The sequence below is a fragment of the Oncorhynchus gorbuscha genome, unplaced genomic scaffold (assembly GCF_021184085.1).
Source record: "Oncorhynchus gorbuscha isolate QuinsamMale2020 ecotype Even-year unplaced genomic scaffold, OgorEven_v1.0 Un_scaffold_1137, whole genome shotgun sequence".
Classification (NCBI taxonomy): domain Eukaryota; kingdom Metazoa; phylum Chordata; class Actinopteri; order Salmoniformes; family Salmonidae; genus Oncorhynchus; species Oncorhynchus gorbuscha.
The window spans coordinates 40,001-63,045 of NW_025746007.1; the positions used below are offsets into that span (position 1 = coordinate 40,001).

At 48.8% G+C, this 23,045-nt stretch overlaps 1 protein-coding gene across 1 annotated transcript in view; it reads left to right on the plus strand.

The window, feature by feature from the left end:
- The window catches only part of LOC124021599 (probable JmjC domain-containing histone demethylation protein 2C), a 137,304-nt gene that overhangs the window by 35,185 nt on the left and 79,074 nt on the right, over positions 1 to 23,045 (plus strand). Inside the window, 5 exon segments of the mRNA XM_046336739.1 lie at positions 2,151 to 3,923; positions 3,926 to 5,346; positions 13,735 to 13,936; positions 21,475 to 21,689; positions 22,252 to 22,404. Coding sequence (XP_046192695.1) covers positions 2,151 to 3,923; positions 3,926 to 5,346; positions 13,735 to 13,936; positions 21,475 to 21,689; positions 22,252 to 22,404 — 3,764 coding nt within the window.

Below are 23,045 nucleotides of genomic sequence, written 5' to 3' on the forward strand. Positions count from 1 at the left end.
TGAGGGCTGTTATACACCATGTCCTAGTTATTCCTACTGAGGGCTGTTATACACCATGTCCTAGTTATTCCTACTGAGCTGTTATACACCATGTCCTAGTTATTCCTACTGAGGGCTGTTATACACCATGTCCTAGTTATTCCTACTGAAAGCTGTTATACACCATGTCCTAGTTATTCCTACTGAGAGCTGTTATACACCATGTCCTAGTTATTCCTACTGAGAGCTGTTATACACCATGTCCTAGTTATTCCTACTGAGGGCTGTTATACACCATGTCCTAGTTATTCCTACTGAGGGCTGTTATACACCATGTCCTAGTTATTCCTACTGAGGGCTGTTATACACCATGTCCTAGTTATTCCTACTGAGGGCTGTTATACACCATGTCCTAGTTATTCCTACTGAGGGCTGTTATACACCATGTCCTAGTTATTCCTACTGAGGGCTGTTCTGCTGTTATACACCATGTCCTAGTTATTCCTACTGAAGGCTGTTATACACCATGCCCTAGTTATTCCTACTGAGGGCTGTTATACACCATGTCCTAGTTATTCCTACTGAGGGCTGTTCTGCTATTATACACCATGTCCTAGTTATTCCTACTGAGGGCTGTTCTGCTGTTATACACCATGTCCTAGTTATTCCTACTGAGGCCTGTTCTGCTATTATACACCATGCCCTAGTTATTCCTACTGAGGGCTGTTCTGCTGTTATACACCATGTCCTAGTTATTCCTACTGATGGCTGTTATACACCATGTCCTAGTTATTCCTACTGAGGGCTGTTGTACACCATGTCCTAGTTATTCCTACTGAGGGCTGTTCTGCTATTATACACCATGTCCTAGTTATTCCTACTGAGGGCTGTTCTGCTGTTATACACCATGTCCTAGTTATTCCTACTGAGGCCTGTTCTGCTATTATACACCATGCCCTAGTTATTCCTACTGAGGGCTGTTCTGCTGTTATACACCATGTCCTAGTTATTCCTACTGAGGGCTATTATACACCATGTCCTAGTTATTCCTACTGATGGCTGTTATACACCATGTCCTAGTTATTCCTACTGAGGGCTGTTATACACCATGTCCTAGTTATTCCTACTGAGGGCTGTTCTGCTGTTATACACCATGTCCTAGTTATTCCTACTGAGGGCTATTATACACCATGTCCTAGTTATTCCTACTGAGGGCTGGCTGTTATACACCATGTCCTAGTTACTCCTACTGAGGGCTGTTATACACCACGTCCTAGTTATTCCTACTGAGGGCTGTTCTGCTGTTATACACCATGTCCTAGTTATTCCTATGAGGGAGCCCTATTGTTATAGAACACTACTGTCCTAGTTATTCCTACTGTTGAGGGCACTACTGTTGACCAGAGTCCTATTCCCTATTAGAACACTACTGTTGACCAGAGATTCCTACCAGAGCCCTATTCCTATATAGAACACTACTGTTGACCAGAGCCCTATTCCCTATATAGAACACTACTGTTGACCAGAGCCCTATTCCCTATATAGAACACTACTGTTGACCAGAGCCCTATTCCCTATACAGAACACTACTGTTGACCAGAGCCCTATTCCCTATATAGAACACTACTGTTGACCAGAGCCCTATTCCCTATATAGAACACTACTGTTGACCAAAGCCCTATTCCCTATATAGAACACTACTGTTGACCAGAGCCCTATTCCCTATATAGAACACTACTGTTGACCAGAGCCCTATTCCCTATATAGAACACTACTGTTGACCAGAGCCCTATTCCCTATATAGAACACTACTGTTGACCAGAGCCCTATTCCCTATATAGAACACTACTGTTGACCAGAGCCCTATTCCCTATATATAACACTACTGTTGACCAGAGCCCTATTCCCTATATAGAACACTACTGTTGACCAGAGCCCTATTCCCTATATAGAACACTACTGTTGACCAGAGCCCTATTCCCTATATAGAACACTACTGTTGACCAGAGCCCTATTACCTATATAGAACACTACTGTTGACCAGAGCCCTATTCCCTATATAGAACACTACTGTTGACCAGAGCTCTGTGTGGGAATAGTTTGCCATTTGAGATGTAGCCTATGACTCCCTGTCTGGTCTGTCGTTGAATGTTATTTATTTCTCTCCTCAGGGATCTGAAGGGTTTTGTGGACCCCATCAGAACCATCACTCTGGCCCACCTGAAGCAGGAGCAGGACCGCAGCAGAACCCCGACCGGGAAGGACAGTCACCTGCACCAGCTCTACCTGGAGGCCTGTAATAAACAGCAGCAGCAGAGGATGGCCCAGCAACAACAGGAAGCAGGGCAGAGGGACCGGGCCAGTCAGTATAAGGAGGAGAACAGGCGGATCCTCCAGGAGAGCATTGAGGTGGCCCCCTTCACCGCTAAGATCCGCGCCAGTGAGACCGACAGGGAGCCTAACCCCTACCCCCGGATCCCCTCGCTCCCCTCCCTGCCCCACCCCTACCCCCGGATCCCCTCGCTCCCCTCCCTGCCCCACCCCCAGCGCCTTCACCAGGAGAAGGAAACGGAGCCCCCTGCTGCAGACCTGTATCAGTTTAAACAGCAGTCCCAGCACAGTCTCCCCCCTAGTAACTACTTCACTACCCTGTCCAACAGTGTGGTCAACGAGCCACCGCGTCTCTACCCCTCTAAAGAGCTCAACTCATACTTTGACAAGGTGAGCAGGGAGCAGGAGTCTGCAGCAGCCTCTAGTCTCTCTCTGGGAGGAGGGGCAGCGTTCAGCTCCAAGTCCCTGTCCAAACCCCCTCCTCTCATCAAACACCATGCTGATGGGGAGGGTCTGCTAGGGAAGATATCAGAGCAGCTGAACCAGCAGGTAAGCTTATCCAACATGCAGAGGTATCGTCTCAGTACCATAGTCAGCCCTGTTAGTCCAGACCTCTCGCCTTCCTCCAGTCAGAGTCAGACCCGAACCCACTGTCAGACCCAGAGTCAGACCCAGAGCCAGACCCGAACCCACTGTCAGACCCAGAGCCAGACCCGAACCCACTGTCAGACCCAGAGCCAGACCCGAACCCACTGTCAGACCCAGAGCCAGACCCAGAGCCAGACCCGAACCCACTGTCAGACCCAAGCCCAGCTAAGGTGTATGCCAGCTCTGCACCGTGCCCCTGTGTTCCACCCTCCTATCCAGCAGACACTGGACAGGAAGGAGGCGGGCTACGGCCGTTTGTCTCCACCCACCCTGACCCCCATCCAGCCAGTCAGCTCGGCCGGTAAGGTGTCTGAGCAGCAGAAACCGCCCACCCTTCTGCCCGAGCTACGGGAGGTCAGCGCCGTGTGTAAGGGCGGGGCAGCGATGACCTCATCCGAGGTGTGGCGAGCCGGCGACTCTCAGAGCCACGACAAGCTGGGTTGGCATTCTGAGAGGAGCCCTGGCAGGAAGCCTGGGGCCACCACGGCGTCTGTTATCGTCCGTCCCTCCACGTGTATAAAGTACGACGGCTCGCCAGGCGCCAAGACCTCTTCCTCGACCAAGGACTCTCTGATGGGGAGGATGTTCCCAGGCGGCAGGCCTCAGACAGTCTGTCTGAAACTGGCCTATGAGAGAGACAGGGAGTCTGGAGGGAAGGTGATCCTGCCAAACACTAACTTGGAGGAGGCTGTTTGCGTGCAGCAGTACAATAACAACTTTATGAGAGTGTCCCAGTCTCAGGGAACCTTTCCAGTCTCTGTCTCGGCTGCTGCCAACTCTGTGTGCAATAGGAGTAGTGATGTGACTAGGGCAGTCTCCAACATGGCTCCCTACGGTGTGCTGAATAGAACCTACTGTGGTCCCAACACCTCCAGCGCTAGCAGGACAGAGAGCTGTGGCCCTCGGGGCAGGGCCTTCCACTCAGGGCCTGGGTTAGAACCAAGGGCCGAGCTCCAGCAACAGGAGGGAGCTCCTCCAGAACCTCATCCCCCAACCTGCACCCCAGCCCCAGCCTAGCCAGCAGCACCCAGGCCTCTTCCAACCCCAGCCAGTCCTACTATGGGAGCTTTATCCATCTGAAGAAGCACAAGGCAGCGTTGGCAGCAGCCCAGCAGTCCAGAGGTCCTAGCAGCAGCACCAGTGGTAGTGGTCCTGAGAGCCTGATTGAGCCATCTAACAGTAAAGCTCTTCACATCCCCCCTCCACCTCACCTTGCCTCGGCCTCAGCCCAGAACCACAGAACCACAGCAAGCCCAGGACCACATCAAGCAGGAGCTATCCCCAGCCCTGGCCCCCTCCCCAATGGCCAGCCAGCCCAGATGAACCAGAGCCAGTCTCAACCCAACTACCACAAGCTGAAGAAGGCCTGGCTCACCAGACACTCAGAGGAGGACAGAAACATAAACACTATGATGAAAACAGAGGAGGCTGATAAGGCTGTTACCACCACTGTGAGCCCCTCTGTGTCCAAGTCTGTTACCACCACTGTGAGCCCCTCTGTGTCCCCCTCTGTGTCCAAGTCTGTTACCACCACTGTGAGCCCCTCTGTGTCCAAGGCTGTTACCACCACTGTGAGCCCCTCTGTGTCCAAGTCTGTTACCACCACTGTGAGCCCCTCTGTGTCCAAGGCTGTTACCACCACTGTGAGCCCCTCTGTGTCCAAGTCTGTTACCACCACTGTGAGCCCCTCTGTGTCCAAGGCTATTACCACCACTGTGAGCCCCTCTGTGTCCAAGTCTGTTACCACCACTGTGAGCCCCTCTGTGTCCAAGTCTGTTACCACCACTGTGAGCCCCTCTGTGTCCAAGTCTGTTACCACCACTGTGAGCCCCTCTGTGTCGAAGGCTGTTACCACCACTGTGAGCCCCTCTGTGTCCAAGGCTGTTACCACCACTGTGAGCCCCTCTGTGTCCAAGTCTGTTACCACCACTGTGAGCCCCTCTGTGTCCAATGCTGTTACCACCACTGTGAGCCCCTCTGTGTCCAAGTCTGTTACCACCACTGTGAGCCCCTCTGTGTCTGAGATGGAGATGATCAAGCCTTGCACCGTCACTCTGATTGCCTCTACCTCCAGTGATGTGGAGATGAAGATAGAAGAGGTCAAAGGTCAGGAGGACAAGATGGCCGCTGAGGACAGGATTACGCGGCGTGGGAGCAAGAGGGTGTACGACCACGACTCGGCCTCAGAGAGCGGAGAGGACTCTGACGCCAGCGAGAGCACCAAGCAGGAGCAGAGGGCGAAGAGGCAGCCCAAACCCACCTACAAGAAGAAACAGAACGACATGCGCAGGAGGAGAGGAGACGGAGAGAAAGATGAGGATGACCTGAAACCCAACGGGATCTTTAGGAGCGCCAGGGAGAAGACCAAGCTGAAACTGTCCAGCAACAGTAAGTCTAGCATTAGAGGGACATTTCACCTTCAGATTCACCCTCACCAGCACCACCCCAACACCAACATATCATCACCAACACCAACATATCATCACCACCCCAACACCAACATATCATCACCAACACCAACATATCATCACCACCCCAACACCAACATATCATCACCACCACCAACACCAACATATCATCACCACCCCAACACCAACATATCATCACCAACACCAACATATCATCACCACCCCAACACCAACATATCATCACCAACACCAACATATCATCACCACCCCAACACCAACATCTTTAGGATCTTTAGGAGCGCCAGGGAGAAGACCAAGCTGAGACTGTCCAGCAACAGTAAGTCTAGCATTAGAGGGACATTTCACCTTCAGATTCACCCTCACCAGCACCACCCCAACACCAACATATCATCACCACCCCAACACCAACATATCATCACCACCCCAACACCAACATATCATCACCAACACCAACATATCATCACCACCCCAACACCAACATATCATTACCACCCCAACACCAACATATCATCACCGCCCCAACACCAACATATCATCACCTCCCCAACACCAACATATCATCACCACCCCAACACCAACATATCATCACTACCCCAACACCAACATATCATCACCACCCCAACACCAACATATCATCACCACCCCAACATATCATCACCACCCCAACATATCATCACCACCCCAACGTATCATCCATACCCAACACCAACATATCATCACCACCCCAACACCAACATATCATCACCGCCCCAACACCAACATATCATCACCACCCCAACACCAACATATCATCACAACACCAACATATCATCACCACCCCAACATCAACATATCATCACCAACACCAACATATCATCACCACCCCAACACCAACATATCACCACCACCCCAACACCAACATATCATCACCACCCCAACACCAACATATCACCACCACCCCAACACCAACATATCACCACCACCCCAACACCAACATATCATCACCGCCCCAACACCAACATATCATCACCAACACCAACATATCATCACCGCCCCAACACCAACATATCATCATAGAGGGACCATCATATCATCACCACCCCAACACCAACATATCATCACCACCCCAACACCAACATATCATCACCACCCCAACACCAACATATCATCACCACCCCAACATATCATCTCCACCCCAACATATCATCTCCACCCCAACACCAACATATCATCACCACACCAACATATCATCACCATGCCAACATATCACCACCAACACCAACATATCATCACCAACACCAACATATCATCACCACCCCAACACCAACATATCATCACCACCCCAACATATCATCTCCACCCCAACATATCATCTCCACCCCAACACCAACATATCATCACCACACCAACATATCATCACCATGCCAACATATCACCACCAACACCAACATATCATCACCAACACCAACATATCATCACAACACCCCAACACCAACATATCATCACCACCCCAACATATCATCTCCACCCCAACATATCATCTCCACCCCAACACCAACATATCATCACCACACCAACATATCATCACCATGCCAACATATCACCACCAACAGCAACATATCATCACCATCCCAACACCAACATATCATCACCATCCCAACACCAACATATCACCACCATCCCAACACCAACATATCACCACCAACACCAACATATCATCACCATCCCATCACCAACATATCGCCACCAACACCAACATATCATCAACACCAACATATCAACATATCACCAACACCAACATATCATCAACACCAACATATCATCACCAACACCAACATATCATCACCAACACCAACATATCATCACCACCCCAACACCAACATATTATCACCAACACCAACATATCATCACCACCCCAACACCAACATATCATCACCACCCCAACACCAACATATCATCACCGCCCCAACACCAACATATCATCACCGCCCCAACACCAACATATCATCACCGCCCCAACACCAACATATCATCACCATGCCAACATATCACCACCAACACCAACATATCATCACCTTCCCAACATATCACCACCAACACCAACATATCACCACCAACACCAACATATCATCAACACCAACATATCATCAACACCAACATATCATCACCAACACCAACATATCATCACCACCCCAACACCAACATATCATCACAACACCAACATATCATCACCACCCCAACACCAACATATCACCACCGACCCAACACCAACATATCACCACCACCCCAACACCAACATATCACCACCACCCCAACACCAACATATCATCACCGCCCCAACACCAACATATCATCACCAACACCAACATATCATCACCGCCCCAACACCAACATATCATCACCAACACCAACATATCATCACCACCCCAACACCAACATATCATCACCACCCCAACATATCATCTCCACCCCAACACAAACATATCATCACCACCCCAACACCAACATATCATCACCATGCCAACATATCACCACCAACACCAACATATCATCACCACCCCAACACCAACATATCATCACCACCCCAACACAAACATATCATCACCACCCCAACACCAACATATCATCACCATGCCAACATATCACCACCAACACCAACATATCATCACCACCCCAACACAAACATATCATCACCTTCCCAACACCAACATATCACCACCAACACCAACATATCATCAACACCAACATATCATCAACACCAACATATCATCACCAACACCAACATATCATCACCACCCCAACACCAACATATCATCACCACCCCAACACCAACATATCATCACCACCCCAACACCAACATATCATCACCACCCCAACACCAACATATCATTACCACCCCAACACCAACATATCATCACCGCCCCAACACCAACATATCATCACCGCCCCAACACCAACATATCATCACCACCCCAACACCAACATATCATCACCACCCCAACACCAACATATCATCACCACCCCAACATATCATCACCACCCCAACATATCATCACCACCCCAACGTATCATCACCACCCCAACATATCATCACCACCCCAACACCAACATATCATCACCGCCCCAACACCAACATATCATCACCACCCCAACACCAACATATCATCACAACACCAACATATCATCACCACCCCAACATCAACATATCATCACCATGCCAACATATCACCACCATGCCAACATATCACCACCAACAGCAACATATCATCACCATCCCAACACCAACATATCATCACCATCCCAACACCAACATATCACCACCATCCCAACACCAACATATCACCACCAACACCAACATATCATCACCATCCCATCACCAACATATCGCCACCAACACCAACATATCATCAACACCAACATATCATCACCAACACCAACATATCATCACCAACACCAACATATCATCACCACCCCAACACCAACATATATCACCAACACCAACATATTATCACCACCCCAACACCAACATATCATCACCACCCCAACACCAACATATCATCACCACCCCAACACCAACATATCATCACCACCCCAACACCAACATATCATCACCGCCCCAACACCAACATATCATCACCGCCCCAACACCAACATATCATTACCGCCCCAACACCAACATATCATCAACAACACCAACATATCATCACCAACACCAACATATCATCACCACCCCAACACAAACATATCATCTCCACACCAACATATCATCACCATGCCAACATATCATCACCACACCAACATATCACCACCAACCCAACATATCACCACCAACACCAACATATCACCACCAACACCAACATATCATCAACACCACCATATCATCAACACCAACATATCATCACCAACACCAACATATCATCACCACCCCAACACCAACATATCATCACAACACCAACATATCATCACCACCCCAACACCAACATATCACCACCACCCAACACCAACATATCATCACCACCCCAACACCAACATATCACCACCACCCCAACACCAACATATCATCACCACCCCAACACCAACATATCATCACCAACACCAACATATCATCACCGCCCCAACACCAACATATCATCACCAACACCAACATATCATCACCACCCCAACACCAACATATCATCACCACCCCAACATATCATCTCCACCCCAACACAAACATATCATCACCACCCCAACACCAACATATCATCACCATGCCAACATATCACCACCAACACCAACATATCATCACCACCCCAACACAAACATATCATCACCACCCCAACACCAACATATCATCACCATGCCAACATATCACCACCAACACCAACATATCATCACCACCCCAACACAAACATATCATCACCTTCCCAACACCAACATATCACCACCAACACCAACATATCATCAACACCAACATATCATCAACACCAACATATCATCACCAACACCAACATATCATCACCACCCCAACACCAACATATTATCACCACCCTAACACCAACATATCATCACCACCCCAACACCAACATATCATCACCACCCCAACACCAACATATCATTACCACCCCAACACCAACATATCATCACCGCCCCAACACCAACATATCATCACCGCCCCAACACCAACATATCATCACCACCCCAACACCAACATATCATCACCACCCCAACACCAACATATCATCACCACCCCAACACCAACATATCATCACCACCCCAACATATCATCACCACATATCATCACCACCCCAACGTATCATCACCACCCAACACCAACATATCATCACCACCCCAACACCAACATATCATCACCACCCCAACACCAACATATCATCACCACCCCAACACCAACATATCATCACAACACCAACATATCATCACCACCCCAACATCAACATATCATCACCAACACCAACATATCATCACCACCCCAACACCAACATATCATCACAACACCAACATATCATCACCACCCCAACATCAACATATCATCACCAACACCAACATATCATCACCGCCCCAACACCAACATATCATCACCACCCCAACACCAACATATCATCACAACACCAACATATCACCACCACCCCAACACCAACATATCACCACCGCCCCAACACCAACATATCATCACCAACACCAACATATCATCACCAACACCAACATATCATCACCGCCCCAACACCAACATATCATCACCAACACCAACATATCATCACCGCCCCAACACCAACATATCATCACCATCCCAACATATCATCTCCACCCCAACATATCATCTCCACCCCAACACCAACATATCATCACCACACCAACATATCATCACCGCCCCAACACCAACATATCATCACCAACACCAACATATCATCACCACCCCAACATATCATCACCGCCCCAACACCAACATATCATCACCAACACCAACATATCATCACCACCCCAACATATCATCTCCACCCCAACACCAACATATCATCACCACCCCAACACCAACATACCATTTCCAGCACCACCCCAACTTTACCATATAACTCCAGCACCACCTGACATTAACATGTGGAAGTGGTGCGTTTCTATGTCTTGTAGTAAGAAGATAGAGGAAGATAAGTGTTTTCAATGACATCATCATCCAATTCGTAGCGAATGCCTCCTCACAATTGGTCAAATTACATGATGCACACCGACGATGTCATTGGGAACACTTCCTCTGTTTTACTGCAAAACATAGAAACCATTTTCACATGTGTTGTGGTGGTGCTGGAGATGAGTGTACAGATGGTGTGTTTCTATGTAAAAGTTTCCCTTTAGTAATGCATGCATAAAGACACACACACGTGTTGTGGTGGTGCTGGAGATGATGAGTGTACAGATGGTGTGTTTCTATGTAAAAGTTTCCCTTTAGTAAACGCATGCATAAAGACACACGTAACTCTCAAATGAATATGATTTCAATTTGTAATAGCAGTCTAACAAGGTCAACTCAGTCTCTCAGCTCATCATAGGTCAGCTGGCCTTATTTCATTATATATGGCATGTTATTATGATGGGTGTTTCTGTTTCTTACACCGTGTGGATATGAGCTGGCTGATGTTATTGGTTCCCAAATGGGAGAGGTATATACTCTGTTTGGAACATGAGACTATCACTAAACTCTCTCTCTGGACGTTGAGACTATCACTAAACTCTCTCTCTGGACGTTGAGACTACCACTAAACTCTCTCTCTGGACGTTGATACTACCACTAAACTCTCTCTGGACGTTGAGACTACCACTAAACTCTCTCTGGACGTTGAGACTATCACTAAACTCTCTCTCTGGACGTTGAGACTACCACTAAACTCTCTCTGGACGTTGAGACTATCACTAAACTCTCTCTCTGGACGTTGAGACTACCACTAAACTCTCTCTGGACGTTGATACTACCACTAAACTCTCTCTGGACGTTGAGACTACCACTAACCTCTCTCTCTGGACGTTGAGACTACCACTAACCTGTCTCTCTGGACGTTGAGACTACCACTAAACTCTCTCTCTGGACGTTGAGACTACCACTAAACTCTCTCTGGACGTTGAGACTACCACTAAACTCTCTCTCTGGACGTTGAGACTACCACTAAACTCTCTCTCTGGACGTAGAGACTACCACTAAACTCTCTCTCTGGACGTAGAGACTACCACTAAACTCTCTCTCTGGACGTAGAGACTACCACTAAACTCTCTCTCTGGACGTTGAGACTACCACTAAACTCTCTCTCTGGACGTTGAGACTACCACTAAACTCTCTCTCTGGACGTAGAGACTACCACTAAACTCTCTCTCTGGACGTAGAGACTACCACTAAACTCTCTCTCTGGACGTTGAGACTACCACTAAACTCTCTCTCTGGACGTAGAGACTACCACTAAACTCTCTCTCTGGACGTTGAGACTACCACTAAACTCTCTCTCTGGACGTTGAGACTACCACTAAACTCTCTCTGGACGTTGAGACTATCACTAAACTCTCTCTCTGGACGTTGAGACTACCACTAAACTCTCTCTCTGGACGTAGAGACTACCACTAAACTCTCTCTCTGGACGTAGAGACTATCACTAAACTCTCTCTGGACGTTGAGACTATCACTAAACTCTCTCTCTGGACGTTGAGACTACCACTAACCTCTCTCTCTGGATGTTGAGAGAGAGTGTTTGTTGTTGATGTGGACACCAAGGAACTTCAAGCTCTCAAACCTGTTCCACTACAGCCCTATTGATGAGAATGGGTGCATGCTCGGTCCTCCTTTTCTTGTAGTCCCCAATCATCTCCTTTGTCTTGGTCACATTGAGGAAGAGGTTGTTGTCCTTGCACCACATGGCCAGGTCTCTAACCTCCTCCCTATAGGCTGTCTCATTGTTGTCGGTGATCAGGCCTACCACTGTTGTGTCATCAGCAAACTTAATGATGGTGTTGTGCCTGGCCATGCAGTCATGAGTGAACAGGGAGTACAGGAGGGGACTAAGTACACACCCCTGAGGGGCCCCCGTGTTGAGGATCAGCTTGGTAGATGTTTTGTTACCTACCCTTACTACCTGGGGCGGCCCGTCAGGAAGTCCAGGATCCACATACTTTTGTGAGGTTGTATCGCTTGGATGTCACTGCTCCCAGTCTAGTGCGCAGTGTGTTTACAGCTGGGACAGGAGAGGGTCGTTAGGTAGAGCTCAGTCTGGGCGGTCAGCCATGGCCCGTTTCATTTAGTATCCGCTTGGTCCGGCTTGGGGCGCGATTCTTGTTCCCCATAGTTGTGTTGAACTGACAAAGGAAACAGGACGTTATGACTTACTACTGTTCCCTGAAGGAGGGTAACCAGGTACAACACCTGCGTTGCCTGGTTCTGGGCTCGGTGAAGAGCGGTACTGAATTGAAGTAATGAATTCAAGCCTCAAGGTTCTTGTTGTGCCTGGCCGTGCAGTCATGAGTGAACAGGGAGTACAGGATGGGACTAAGTACACACCCCTGAGGGGCCCCCGTGTTGAGGATCAGCTTGGTAGATGTGTTGTTACCTACCCTTACAACCTGGGGGTGGCCTGTCAGGGAACAGTAGTTATAGTCACAACGTTACATTTTTATGACCATCTTTATATCTATAATGAGTTGAAATTGAATTGAGCTCAACTCTGGTGTAGAGAAATACATAAGACCTCTAGCTACAGTACGTAGGGCTGCATACATCCTGTTCACTATTAATGTCCCCTCCGGTACCAGATGGTATCCCCCGCTCTGTGCTGAAGGACTGATCATGTCTCTGTATTACATATCATAGTAACCGTCTCTCTGTCTCCTCCGGTACCAGATGGTATCCCCCGCTCTGTGCTGAAGGACTGGAGGAAGGTGAAGAAGCTGAAGCAGACGGGGGAGTCGTTCCTGCAGGATGACTCGTGCTCCGAGATTGGACCCAACCTGCAGAAGTGTCGGGAGTGTCGTGTTGTTCGCAGCAAGAAGGGGGAGCAGCCAGCTCATTCCCCTGTCTTCTGCCGCTTCTACTACTTCCGCCGGTGAGTCTGATTGGCTCATTCAGTCTCGTTTTGTCTGGTGTCTGATTAACTGGTCCGCTGGTCAGGTGGTATTTTAATTGGCTGCTCTGTCTCCCGGCTAGTGTCTGATTGGCTGGTCCGGCAGGTCAGGTGGTATTTGATTGGCTGCTCCGTCTCCCGGCTAGTGTCTGATTGGCTGGTCCGGCAGGTCAGGTGGTATTTGCTTGGCTGCTCTGTCTCCCGGTTAGTGTCTGATTGGCTGCTTTGCTCGGCTGGTCAACTTTGCCGCCATATGGTTAAATGGTTATTTAGGTAATTGTATACGTTCTCGAACAATCGATCTGTTATTGTCTGTCAGTGAACCCTTCCTCAGTCAGTCAGTCAGTCTGTTATTGTCTGTCAGTGAACCCTTCCTCAGTCAGTCAGTCTGTTATTGTCTCAGTGAACCCTTTCTCAGTCAGTCAGTCAGTCTGTTATTGTCTCAGTGAACCCTTCCTCAGTCAGTCAGTCTGTTATTGTCTCAGTGAACCCTTCCTCAGTCAGTCTGTCAGTCTGTTATTGTCTCAGTGAACCCTTCCTCAGTCAGTCGGTCTGTTATTGTCTCAGTGAACCCTTCCTCAGTCAGTCAGTCAGTCTGTTATTGTCTCAGTGTACCCTTCCTCAGTCAGTCAGTCTGTTATTGTCTCAGTGTACCCTTCCTCAGTCAGTCAGTCTGTTATTGTCTCAGTGAACCCTTCCTCTGTCAGTCAGTCAGTCTGTTATTGTCTCAGTGAACCCTTCCTCAGTCAGTCAGTCTGTTGTCTCAGTGAACCCTTCCTCAGTCAGTCAGTCAGTCTGTTATTGTCTCAGTGAACCCTTCCTCAGTCAGTCAGTCAGTCAGTCTGTCTGTTATTGTCTCAGTGAACCCTTCCTCAGTCAGTCAGTCAGTCTGTTATTGTCTCAGTGAACCCTTCCTCAGTCAGTCTGTTATTGTCTCAGTGAACCCTTCCTCAGTCAGTCAGTCCATCTGTTATTGTCTCAGTGAACCCTTCCTCAGTCAGTCAGTCAGTCTGTTATTGTCTCAGTGAACCCTTCCTCAGTCAGTCAGTCAGTCAGTCTGTTATTGTCTGTCAGTGAACCCTTCCTCAGTCAGTCAGTCTGTTATTGTCTCAGTGAACCCTTCCTCAGTCAGTCAGTCTGTTATTGTCTCAGTAAACCCTTCCTCAGTCAGTCAGTCAGTCAGTCAGTCAGTCAGTCAGTCAGTCAGTCAGTCAGTCAGTCAGTCAGTCTGTTATTGTCTCAGTGAACCCTTCCTCAGTCAGTCAGTCTGTTATTGTCTCAGTGAACCCTTCCTTCCTCAGTCAGTCTGTCAGTGTCTGTTATTGTCTCAGTGAACCCTTCTCAGTCAGTCAGTCAGTCTGTTATTGTCTCAGTGAACCCTTCCTCAGTCAGTCAGTCTGTTATTGTCTCAGTGAACCCTTCCTCAGTCAGTCAGTCTGTTGTCTCAGTGAACCCTTCCTCAGTCAGTCATTGTCTCAGTGAACCCTTCCTCAGTCAGCCAGTCTGTTATTGTCTCAGTGAACCCTTCCTCAGTCAGTCAGCCAGTCTGTTATTGTCTCATTGAACCCTTCCTCAGTCAGTCAGTCAGTCAGCCAGTCTGTTACTGTTATTGTCAGTGAACCCTTCCTCAGTCAATCCATCTGTTATTGTCTCAGTGAACCCTTCCTCAGTCAGTCAGTCAGTCAGTCAGTATGTTATTGTCTCAGTGAACCCTTCCTCAGTCAGTCAGTCAGTCTGTTATTGTCTCAGTGAACCCTTCCTCAGTCAGTCAGTCTGTTATTGTCTCAGTGAACCCTTCCTCAGTCAGTCATTCTGTTATTGTCTCAGTGAACCCTTCCTCAGTCAGCCAGCCAGTCTGTTATTGTCTCAGTGAACCCTTCCTCAGTCAGCCAGCCAGTCTGTTATTGTCTCAGTGAACCCTTCCTCAGTCAGCCAGCCAGTCTGTTATTGTCTCAGTGAACCCTTCCTCAGTCAGTCAGTCTGTTATTGTCTCAGTGAACCCTTCCTCAGTCAGTCAGTCTGTTGTCTCAGTGAACCCTTCCTCAGTCAGTCAGTCAGTCTGTTATTGTCTCAGTGAACCCTTCCTCAGTCAGTCAGTCTGTTGTCTCAGTGAACCCTTCCTCAGTCAGTCAGTCAGTCTGTTATTGTCTCAGTGAACCCTTCCTCAGTCAGTCAGTCTGTTGTCTCAGTGAACCCTTCCTCAGTCAGTCAGTCTATTGTCTCAGTGAACCCTTCCTCAGTCAGTCAGTCAGTCAGTCTGTTATTGTCTCAGTGAACCCCTCCTCAGTCAGTCAGTCTGTTATTGTCTCAGTGAACCCTTCCTCAGTCAGTCAGTCAGTCAGTCTGTTATTGTCTCAGTGAACCCTTCCTCAGTCAGTCAGTCAGTCAGTCTGTTATTGTCTCAGTGAACCCTTCCTCAGTCAGTCAGTCAGTCAGTCTGTTATTGTCTCAGTGAACCCTTCCTCAGTCAGTCCATCTGTTCAGGTTCCTGTATTAACCTGCTGAAAGGAAAAGAGTAGAATAGAGTACCACTACGACTAGAGTGTAACCTGTTGGCCAGATTGCCAGTGGAGACTAGAGAGGAGCCTGTTGGCCAGAGCCAGTGGAGACTAGAGAGGAGCCTGTTGGCCAGATTGCCAGTGGAGACTAGAGAGGAGCCTGTTGGCCAGAGCCAGTGGAGACTAGAGAGGAGCCTGTTGGCCAGATTGCCAGTGGAGACTAGAGAGGAGCCTGTTGGCCAGGTAGCCAGTGGAGACTAGAGAGGAGCCTGTTGGCCAGATTGCCAGTGGAGACTAGAGAGGAGCCTGTTGGCCAGATAGCCAGTGGAGACTAGAGTGGAGCCTGTTGGCCAGATTGCCAGTGGAGACTAGAGAGGAGCCTGTTGGCCAGGTAGCCAGTGGAGACTAGACAGGAGCCTGTTGGCCAGATAGCCAGTGGAGACTAGAGAGGAGCCTGTTGGCCAGAGCCAGTGGAGACTAGAGTGGAGCCTGTTGGCCAGATAGCCAGTGGAGACTAGAGAGGAGCCTGTTGGCCATAGCCAGTGGAGACTAGAGAGGAGCCTGTTGGCCAGAGCCAGTGGAGACTAGAGAGGAGCCTGTTTATCAGACAAAGCAAAGGTGATGGCAACCTCCCGTTAATGAATATGTCAATCCATGTAATCCTCATTAATCAGGTTGTAGGACAATTCACATTTACTGCTACTTCTGAGGCTTGTTTTGGTTCTAGAATTAGTGTTGGTTCTGGGCTTAGTGTTGGTTCTAGGGTTGGTGTTGGTTCTAGGATTAGTGTTGGTTCTGGGGTTGGTGTTGGTTCTGGGGTTAGTGTTGGTTCTAGGGTTGGTGTTGGTTCTAGGGTTGGTGTTGGTTCTAGGGTTGGTGTTGGTTCTAGGGTTGGTGTTGGTTCTGGGGTTGGTGTTGGTTATAGGGTTGGTGTTGGTTCTGGGGTTAGTGTTGGTTCTAGGATTAGTGTTGGTTCTAGGGTTGGTGTTGGTTCTAGGGTTGGTGTTGGTTCTAGGGTTGGTGTTGGTTCTAGGGTTGGTGTTGGTTCTAGGGTTGGTGTTGGTTCTAGGGTTGGTGTTGGTTCTAGGGTTGGTGTTGGTTCTAGGGTTGGTGCTGTTTCTGGGGTTAGTGTTGGTTCTAGGATTAGTGTTGGTTCTAGGGTTGGTGTTGGTTCCAGGGTTGGTTCCAGGGTTGGTTCCAGGGTTGGTTCCAGGGTTGGTTTTGGTGTTGGTTCCAGGGTTGGTTTTGGTGTTGGTTCCAGGGTTGGTTTTGGTGTTGGTTCCAGGGTTGGTTTTGGTGTTGGTTCCAGGGTTGGTATTGGTGTTGGTTCCAGGGTTGGTTTTGGTGTTGGTTCCAGGGTTAGTTTTGGTGTTGGTTCCAGGGTTGGTTTTGGTTTGGTTCCAGGGTTGGTTTTGGTGGTTCCAGGGTTGGTTTTGGTGTTGGTTCCAGGGTTGGTTTTGGTGTTGGTTCCAGGGTTGGTTTTGGTGTTGGTTCCAGGGTTAGTTTTGGTGTTGGTTCCAGGGTTGGTTTTGGTGTTGGTTCCAGGGTTGGTTTGGTGTTGGTTCCAGGGTTGGTTTTGGTGTTGGTTCCAGGGTTGGTTTTGGTGTTGGTTCCAGGGTTGGTTTTGGTGTTGGTTCCAGGGTTGGTTTTGGTGTTGGTTCCAGGGTTGGTTTTGGTGTTGGTTCCAGGGTTGGTGTTGGTGTTGGTTCTCGTGTTGGTTCTAGGGTTGGTGTTTGTTTCCAGGGTTGGTGTTGGTTCTAGGGTTGGTGTTGGTTCTAGGGTTGGTGTTGGTTCTAGGGTTGGTGTTGGTTCTAGGGTTGGTGTTGGTTCTAGGGTTGGTGTTGGTTCTAGGGTTGGTGTTGGTTCTAGGGTTGGTGTTGGTTCCAGGGTTGGTTTTGGTGTTGGTTCTAGGGTTGGTTTTGGTGTTGGTTCTAGGGTTTTGGTGTTGGTTCCAGGGTTAGTTTTGGTGTTGGTTCCAGGGTTAGTTTTGGTGTTGGTTCCAGGGTTAGTTTTGGTGTTGGTTCCAGGGTTAGTTTTGGTGTTGGTTCCAGGGTTGGTTTTGGTGTTGGTTCCAGGGTTGGTTTTGGTGTTGGTTCCAGGGTTGGTTTTGGTGTTGGTTCCAGGGTTGGTTTTGGTGTTGGTTCCAGGGTTGGTTTTGGTGTTGGTTCCAGGGTTGGTTTTGGTGTTGGTTCCAGGGTTGGTTTTGGTGTTGGTTCCAGGGTTGGTTTTGGTGTTGGTTCCAGGGTTGGTTTTGGTGTTGGTTCCAGGGTTGGTTTTGGTGTTGGTTCCAGGGTTAGTTTTGGTGTTGGTTCCAGGGTTGGTTTTGGTGTTGGTTCCAGGGTTGGTTTTGGTGTTTGTTCCAGGGTTGGTTTTGGTGTTGGTTCCAGGGTTGGTTTTGGTGTTGGTTCCAGGGTTGGTTTTGGTGTTGGTTCCAGGGTTGGTTTTGGTGTTGGTTCCAGGGTTGGTTTTGGTGTTGGTTCCAGGGGGTTGGTTTTGGTTGTTTTTGTTCCAGGGTTGGTTTTGGTGTTTGGTTCCAGGGTTGGTTTTGGTGTTGGTTCCAGGGTTGGTTTTGGTGTTGGTTCCAGGGTTGGTTTTGGTTGGTTGGTTCCAGGGTTGGTTTTGGTGTTGGTTCCAGGGTTGGTTTTGGTGTTGGTTCCAGGGTTGGTTTTGGTGTTGGTTCCAGGGTTGGTTTTGGTGTTGGTTCCAGGGTTGGTTTTGGGTTGGTTTTGGTGTTGGTTCCAGGGTTGGTTCCAGGGTTAGTTTTGGTGTTGATTCCAGGGTTGGTTTTGGTGTTGGTTCCAGGGTTGGTTTTGGTGTTGGTTCCAGGGTTGGTTTTGGTGTTGGTTCCAGGGTTGGTGTTGGTGTTGGTTCTAGGTTTGGTGTTGGTTCTAGGGTTGGTGTTGGTTCCAGGGTTGGTTTTGGTGTTGGTTCCAGGGTTAGTTTTGGTGTTGGTTCTAGGGTTTGTTTTGGTTCCGGTTTTAGAGTTAGTGATGGTTCTAGGGTTCGTCTTGGTTCCAGGGTTGGTGTTGGTACCGGTTCTAGGGTTGGTGTTGGTTCCGGTTCTAGGGTTGGTGTTGGTTCCGGTTCTAGGGTTGGTGTTGGTTCCGGTTCTAGGGTTGGTGTTGGTTCCGGTTCTAGGGTTGGTTTTGGTGTTGGTTCTAGGGTTGGTGTTGGTTCCAGGGTTGGTTTTGGTGTTGGTTTTGGTGTTGGTTCTGGTGTTGGTTTTGGTGTTGGTTCCAGGGTTGGTTCCAGTGTTGGTTTTGGTGTTGGTTCCAGGGTTAGTTTTGGTGTTGGTTCCAGGGTTGGTTTTGGTGTTGGTTCCAGGGTTGGTTTTGGTGTTGGTTCCAGGGTTGGTTTTGGTGTTGGTTCCAGGGTTAGTTTTGGTGTTGGTTCCAGGGTTAGTTTTGGTGTTGGTTTTGGTGTTGGTTCCAGGGTTGGTTCTCGTGTTGGTTCTAGGGTTGGTGTTTGTTCCAGGGTTGGTGTTGGTTCCGGTTCTAGGGTTGGTGTTGGTTCCGGTTCTAGGGTTGGTGTTGGTTCCGGTTCTAGGGTTGGTGTTGGTTCCGGTTCTAGGGTTGGTGTTGGTTCTAGGGTTAGTGATGGTTCTAGGGTTGGTGTTGGTTCCGGTTCTGGTGTTGGTGATGGTTCTAGGGTTGGTGATGGTTCTAGGGTTGGTGTTGGTTCCGGTTCTAGGGTTGGTGTTGGTTCCGGTTCTAGGGTAGGTGTTGGTTCTAGGGTTAGTGATGGTTCTAGGGTTAGTGATGGTTCTAGGGTTGGTGTTGGTTCCAGGGTTGGTGTTGGTACCGGTTCTAGGGTTGGTGTTGGTTCTAGGGTTAGTGATGGTTCTAGGGTTGGTGTTGGTTCTAGGGTTAGTGATGGTTCTAGGGTTGGTCTTGGTTCCAGGGTTGGTGTTGGTACCGGTTCTAGGGTTGGTGTTGGTTCTAGGGTTAGTGATGGTTCTAGGGTTGGTGTTGGTTCCGGTTCTAGGGTTGGTGTTGGTTCCGGTTCTAGGGTTGGTGTTGGTTCCGGTTCTAGGGTTGGTGTTGGTTCTAGGGTTAGTGATGGTTCTAGGGTTGGTGTTGGTTCCGGTTCTAGGGTTGGTGTTGGTTCCGGTTCTAGGGTTGGTGTTGGTTCCGGTTCTAGGGTTGGTGTTGGTTCTAGGGTTAGTGATGGTTCTAGGGTTGGTGTTGGTTCCGGTTCTAGGGTTGGTGTTGGTTCCGGTTCTAGGGTTGGTGTTGGTTCTAGGGAGCCAGTGGTTCTTTATTCTGTCATTATGGTGTTGCCTTCTGACAGGGAAGAGCAACACTCTAATTATCTAGTGTCTAGTCTGCACCTCTCATTAACCTGTTCTCTCTCCCTGTTCTCTCCAGCCTGTCCGTGTGTCTGCACCTCTCATTAACCTGTTCTCTCTCCCTGTTCTCTCCAGCCTGTCCGTGTGTCTGCACCTCTCATTAACCTCTTCTCTCTCCCTCTTCTCTCCAGCCTGTCCGTGTGTCTGCACCTCTCATTAACCTGTTCTCTCTCCCTCTTCTCTCTCCCTCTTCTCTCCAGCCTGTCCGTGTGTCTGCACCTCTCATTAACCTCTTCTCTCTCCCTCTTCTCTCCAGCCTGTCCGTGTGTCTGCACCTCTCATTAACCTGTTCTCTCTCCCTCTTCTCTCTCCCTCTTCTCTCCAGCCTGTCCGTGTGTCTGCACCTCTCATTAACCTCTTCTCTCTCCCTCTTCTCTCCAGCCTGTCCGTGTGTCTGCACCTCTCATTAACCTCTTCTCTCTCCCTCTTCTCTCCAGCCTGTCCGTGTGTCTGCACCTCTCATTAACCTGTTCTCTCTCCCTCTTCTCTCCAGCCTGTCCGTGCGTCTGCGCCTCTCATTAACCTGTTCTCTCTCCCTCTTCTCTCCAGCCTGTCCGTGTGTCTGCACCTCTCATTAACCTGTTCTCTCTCCCTGTTCTCTCTCCCTCTTCTCTCCAGCCTGTCCGTGTGTCTGCACTTCTCATTAACCTGTTCTCTCTCCCTCTTCTCTCCAGCCTGTCCTACAGTAAGAATGGAGTGATTCGTGTGGACGGCTTCTCCACTCCAGATCAGTTTGATGAGGAGGCTCTGTCCCTCTGGGCTCCTGATGTATACGAGGAGAATGAGTTGGACCCAGACTCCTCCAAGTACATCCTCTCATATATAGGAGACCAGTTCTGTCAGATGGTCACCACTGAGAACACTGCTGCTACATGGATCAAAAAAGATGGTATGGAGAGGAGCACAGAGAAGTGTTGTTGTTAGTCTGAAAGACAGGAGCACAGAGAAGTGTTGTTGTTAGTCTGAAAGACAGGAGCACAGAGAAGTGTTGTTGTTAGTCTGAAAGACAGAGGAGCACAGAGAAGTGTTGTTGTTAGTCTGAAAGACAGAGGAGCACAGAGAAGTGTTGTTGTTAGTCTGAAAGACAGGAGCACTGAAGTGTTGTTGCTGTTAGTCTGAAAGACAGGAGCACAGAGACATCCTGTCTGTTAGTCTGAAAGACAGAGGAGCACAGAGACATTCTCTCTGTTAGTCTTAGTGTTCCTGTAGAAAGCTGGGGTCAAACCTCAAACTAGTATCTGTGTGTTTTAACAGGTCAAACCATCCTGAACTGGAGAACAACTAAATGTTTTATTGTGGGTGTTATTGTACCAATGTTAGAGCCCTCTTGAGGCCAGACTAGTCTACAAGGTTTTCTGCATGAAGGAACCAGTCTGCCTGGAAGTGCTCTGCTGTCCTCTGCCTGTCCTGTTGTCTTCATCCTCCCTGTTTGTGTGTGCTTTGCCCTGCAGCCAAGATGGCCTGGAAGAGGGCTGTGAGAGGGGTCCGGGAGATGTGTGACGCGTGTGAAGCCACCTTGTTTAATATTCACTGGGTCTGCCACAAATGTGGCTTCGTGGTTTGTCTGGACTGTTACAAGGCAAAGGAGAGGAAGACCTCCAAAGGTCAGTCAACATTTAGGATGTTAACATTTTAAAACCTCTTATTTTCTACCATAGACAAGTAGAGGATACAGGTTTTAGAGAGTGTGAAACGTCATCCATCACAGCTCCTAGAGAGTGAAACCCCATCCATCACAGCTCTTAGAGAGTGAAACCCCATCCATCACAGCTCTTAGAGAGTGTGAAACCCCATCCATCACAGCTCTTAGAGAGTGTGAAACCCCATCCATCACAGCTCCTACAGAGAGTGTGAAACCCCATCCATCACAGCTCTTAGAGAGTGTGAAATCCCATCCATCACAGCTCCTACAGAGAGTGTGAAACCCCATCCATCACAGCTCCTACAGAGAGTGTGAAACCCCATCCATCACAGCTCCTACAGAGAGTGTGAAACCCCATCCATCACAGCTCCTACAGAGAGTGTGAAACCCCATCCATCACAGCTCCTAGAGTGTGAAACCCCATCCATCACAGCTCCTAGAGTGTGAAACCCCATCCATCACAGCTCCTAGAGAGTGTGAAACCCCATCCATCACAGCTCTTAGAGAGTGTGAAACCCCATCCATCACAGCTCTTAGAGAGTGTGAAACCCCATCCATCACAGCTCTTAGAGAGTGTGAAACCCCATCCATCACAGCTCTTAG